The sequence below is a fragment of the Lycium barbarum genome, chromosome 5, assembly GCF_019175385.1.
Source record: "Lycium barbarum isolate Lr01 chromosome 5, ASM1917538v2, whole genome shotgun sequence".
NCBI classification, from domain to species: domain Eukaryota; kingdom Viridiplantae; phylum Streptophyta; class Magnoliopsida; order Solanales; family Solanaceae; genus Lycium; species Lycium barbarum.
The window spans coordinates 10,734,803-10,739,104 of record NC_083341.1 but is presented as its reverse complement, the minus strand read 5'-3'; the positions used below and the strand labels follow the sequence as shown (position 1 = coordinate 10,739,104).

General features: G+C 44.6%; 2 protein-coding genes across 2 annotated transcripts; both read left to right on the top strand.

The window, feature by feature from the left end:
- Positions 1-138: 138 nt before the first annotated feature.
- On the top strand, positions 139-612 carry LOC132639960 (uncharacterized). Its single transcript, XM_060356336.1, has one exon. The coding sequence runs from the start codon at positions 139-141 to the stop codon at positions 610-612; it is 474 nt and encodes a 157-aa protein (XP_060212319.1).
- A 295-nt stretch (positions 613-907) lies between these two features.
- Positions 908-3,909, top strand: LOC132639180 (uncharacterized mitochondrial protein AtMg00810-like). The gene is made up of 2 exons (XM_060355657.1): positions 908-1,083; positions 3,345-3,909. Exons 1-2 carry the CDS (start codon positions 908-910, stop codon positions 3,907-3,909), a joined length of 741 nt encoding a protein of 246 aa, XP_060211640.1.
- The last annotated feature ends 393 nt before the right edge of the window (positions 3,910-4,302 follow it).

Genomic DNA, 4,302 nt, shown 5'->3' with positions numbered 1-4,302 from the left:
ATATACACAAGTTGACAAAGATTAATGCAAGCAGATTATTACCTTCTTACATGGTATCAGACTAGGGCACGATTCTGCTCCTCTCTCTTCCTCCATCTCTACGTCAACATCATCATCTTTCTCCTACAATCAGCCACCATGACTGATTCCTCCTTATCTGACTCCACCAAGTCCTTCTTCCACCCAGCTTTGGCTATCTCCAACATCAAAAATCACATCTCCATTACTCTTGAGATGGAAAACGTCCAATATGGGACATGGGCGGAACTCTTCAAAATCCACGCCAAATCCCACAGAGTCCTCCACCATATCATTCCACCGGAGTCTGGGAAAGAAAAGGTGCCCAAAACCGATGCTGAAAAAGAGTTATGGTCGACTCTTGATGCCACGGTTCTTCAATGGATTTATGCTACCATCTCTACTGACCTATGGCATACTATCCTTGAACCTGACTCCACTGCCATGGAAGCTTGGAATAGGCTGCGTAACATATTCCAAGACAACAAAAATTCTCGAGCCGTCACTCTTGAGCATGAATTTTCTCACACTAATATGGAGGACTTCCCTAATGCTTCCGCGTATCGTCAACGACTCAAGATTCTATCCGATTAACTCAAGAACGTCGGTGCTCCAGTCTCCAACAATCGCCTCGTCCTTCAAATGGTAGCCGGACTCACTGACGCCTATAAGGGGGTGGGTACACTTATCCGTCAAAGAAATCATCTTCCTCTCTTCTATCAAGCCTGTTCCATGCTCATTCTCGAAGAAAAAGGCTTCACCAAACAGCTTGCCACGGGATCCGCTAATGCCATGATTGCTCGGGATTACGACGATAATCCCTCTTCTGGAAATAACCACCCAAACCGTCAGAATAACGGTAGTAAAAAGCATCAAAACCGCAACAACAATGGTGGAAAGAACTGTGGCAGATGCGGTGGTAATAGGGGCAGCAACAACTGAAACAGTGGTGGTTTCGGTGGTGGACGCGGCAGCTAGCAGCAGCACCACGACCAGCAGCAACAGTGGCAGCAACCTTGGATGGGGAATGCACAGCAATGGCAGTGGCCCTACATGTCGTGGCCTGTGCCTCCTTGTCTATATCCAACTACTCCACGGCTACGGACCAACACTCAACAGAGGCAGGCTGGCATACTTAGGCCACGTCCACCACAAACTTACTCTACCGACGTTCAGCCCACTCCAACCGACATCGAGGCAGCGATGCACACACTTAGGCTCACTCCTCCGGATGCAAATTGGTACATGGATACCGCAGCCACTTCTCATATGACATCCGCGCAAGGTAACCTCTCGTCTTATTTTAATTTGAGCAATAATCGTGGTATAATTGTCGGAAATGGTCATTCAATTCCAATTCGTGGTTATGGTCATACCAACTTAGCTCCCCCCAACCCACCTTTAGCCTTAAAAATGTTCTTCATGCTCCTCATCTTATCAAGAACCTAGTCTCAGTTCGAAAATTCACCATAGATAACTCAGTTTCTGTTGAATTTGATCCTTTTGGTTTTTCTGTGAAGGATTACCGGACGGGGATGCGTCTAATGAGATGTGATAGTCGGGGGGAGCTTTATCCCATCACCACCACACCACCATTGTCTTTTGCAGCTTTAAATTCATCTATGTGGCATGATCGCTTGGGTCATCCGGGAGCACCTGTTTTCGACTCCCTTAGGAAAAATAAATTTATTAAATGTAATGGACCGATTAAGTCTCATGTTTGTCATTCCTGCACTCTTGGAAAACAGATTAAATTGTCATTTGTTGCATCTCATTCACAAACATGTATGCCATTTGATATTATCCATAGTGATCTTTGGACATCTCCCGTTTTAAGCTCTTTGGGCCACAAATATTATGTTTCGTTCTTGGACGATTACTCTAATTTTTTGTGGACATTTCCCTTATCAACTAAGTCTCAAACGTTACCCACTTTCTTAGTCTTTCAAAATTTCATTCGCACTCAATTTGAATGGGAAATAAAGAACATCCAATGTGATAATGGTAGGGAATTTGATAACGGTCCATTCTTGGAGTTTTGTAAATCTAATGGATTGTCTTTTCGCCTCTCCTGTCCTCATACCTCATCACAAAATGGAAAGGCCTAAAGAAAAATTCGAACAATAAACAACATGGTTCGTACTTTACTCACTTATGCATTTTTACCTCCTTCGTTTTGGCATCATGCATTACAAATGGCCACCTACCTCCTCAACATTCTTCCTCATAAAGGATTAGCCTATCAATCTCCTCTCAAAGTACTCTATCACAAAGACCCATCCTATTTTCATCTTTGGGTGTTCGGTTGCCTATGTTACCCCCTATTCCCATCTAATACCATTAACAAGCTTCAAGCCCGTTCCACCCCATGTGTGTTCTTAGGCTATCCATCCCATCATCGTGGTTACAAATGTTATGATTTATCATCCAAGAAAATCGTCATAAGTCGTCATGTCGTGTTCGATAAAACCCAATTTCCTTTTGTTAAGCTACATACTCCCTTAGATCGTCACCATTATGATTTTCTGGATGATGGACCCTCTCCTTATGTAATACACCATTTGGCCTCGCAAAATAGCCCACCTTCCAACGACCATACTCCGCTGCCCACTGGTCCTAGCAGCCCACCACCCATGGCCACATCTGCCTCACCCTCAGCTGCTACCGCCAGCCCCACTGTCCAGCCCCCGTCTGCCACAGTCCACTGTCCTCTCCCAGTCCCAAAACCGATCACTAGGAGTCAACATGGTATTTTCAAGCGTAACCCAAAATACAGCTTCATCACTCATGCGTCCAAATCTCCCCTTCCTCGTAACCCCGTGTCTGCCTTACGTGACCCGAATTGGAAAATGGCTATGGAAGATGAATATAAGGCTCTTATTAAAAATAAAACGTGGGAGTTAGTGCCTCTCCCACCTAATGTACATGTTATTCGTTCTATGTCGATTTTTAGACATAAAGAACACTCTGACGGTTCCTTTGAGAGACATAAAGCTCGACTTGTAGGTGATGGCAAAACTCAACAAGTTGGCGTGGATTGTGGTGATACTTTTAGCCCAGTGGTGAAACCGGCGACCATCCGCACTGTTCTCATTCTAGCTCTCTCTAATGCTTGGCCTTATTCACCAACTTGATGTGAAAAATGCATTCTTACATGGTGAACTCGAGGAAACTGTCTACATGCATCAACCCGTGGGTTTCCGAGACCCTACACATCCTGACTATGTCTGCTTACTAAAGAAGTCCTTATATGGCCTCAAGCAAGCTCCCCGGGCCTGGTACAAATGATTTGCTGACTATGTTTCTAGTATTGGTTTCACCTACAGCAAGTCTGATCATTCTCTGTTCATCTACCGAAAAGGTATTGATATGGCGTATCTTCTTTTGTATGTGAATGATATCATCTTAACTACCTCCTCTGATGATCTTCGCAAGTCTATCATGACACTTCTCAACTCTGAATTTGCTATGAAGGATTTGGGACCACTCAGTTATTTCTTGGGAATCGCAGTTACTCGTCATGCAGGTGGTTTATTTTTATCTCAAAAGAAGTACGCCGAAGAGATCATAGAACGAGCTAGCATGTCGTCTTGTAGGCCAAGTGCCACGCCAGTTGACACCATACCGAAGTTAAGTGCCACCCCTACCTCACCGTTTAAGGATCCTTCACTTTATCGCAGCCTGGCAGGTGCACTGCAATATCTCACGTTCACGAGACCAGACATTTCGTATGCTATGCAACAGATTTGTCTATTCATGCATAACCCGATGGAGGTCCACATGAATGCTCTCAAACGAATCGTGTGTTATATTAAGGGCACCCTTGATCATGGCTTGCATCTTTATCCATCTAAACCCACCACTCTCATTTCGTATACAGATGCAAATTAGGGTGGTTGTCCAGATACCAAGCGTTCGACTTCTGGTTATTGTGTCTTTCTTGGTGATAATCTCATTTCTTGGTTCGCCAAGCGGCAGGCCACCATGTCTCGATATAGTGCGGAGGCCGAATATCGAGGGGTAGCCAATGTTGTTGCTGAGTCTTGTTGTCTACGCAATCTGCTTCTAGAACTTCATTGTCCAATACGAAAGGCTATGTTGGTGTACTGCGATAATGTTAGTGCCATATATCTATCTAGCAATCCTGTTCAACATCAACGCACTAAGCATATCGAGATGGATATTCACTTCGTCCGTGAACAAGTTGCTCGTGGTCATGTACGTGTCCTATATGTCCCATCGCGCTATCAGATCGCGGACATATTTACTAAAGGTCTTCCCTTG

Coding starts and splice junctions, on each gene's coding strand:
- LOC132639180 (XM_060355657.1), top strand. CDS start 908: ATGGTGGAAAGAACTGTGGCAGATGCGGTGGTAATAGGGGCAGCAACA. Junction 1,084..3,344: donor GGCCCTACATGTCGTGGCCT/GTGCCTCCTTGT, acceptor TTTCACCTACAG/CAAGTCTGATCATTCTCTGT.
- LOC132639960 (XM_060356336.1), top strand. CDS start 139: ATGACTGATTCCTCCTTATCTGACTCCACCAAGTCCTTCTTCCACCCA.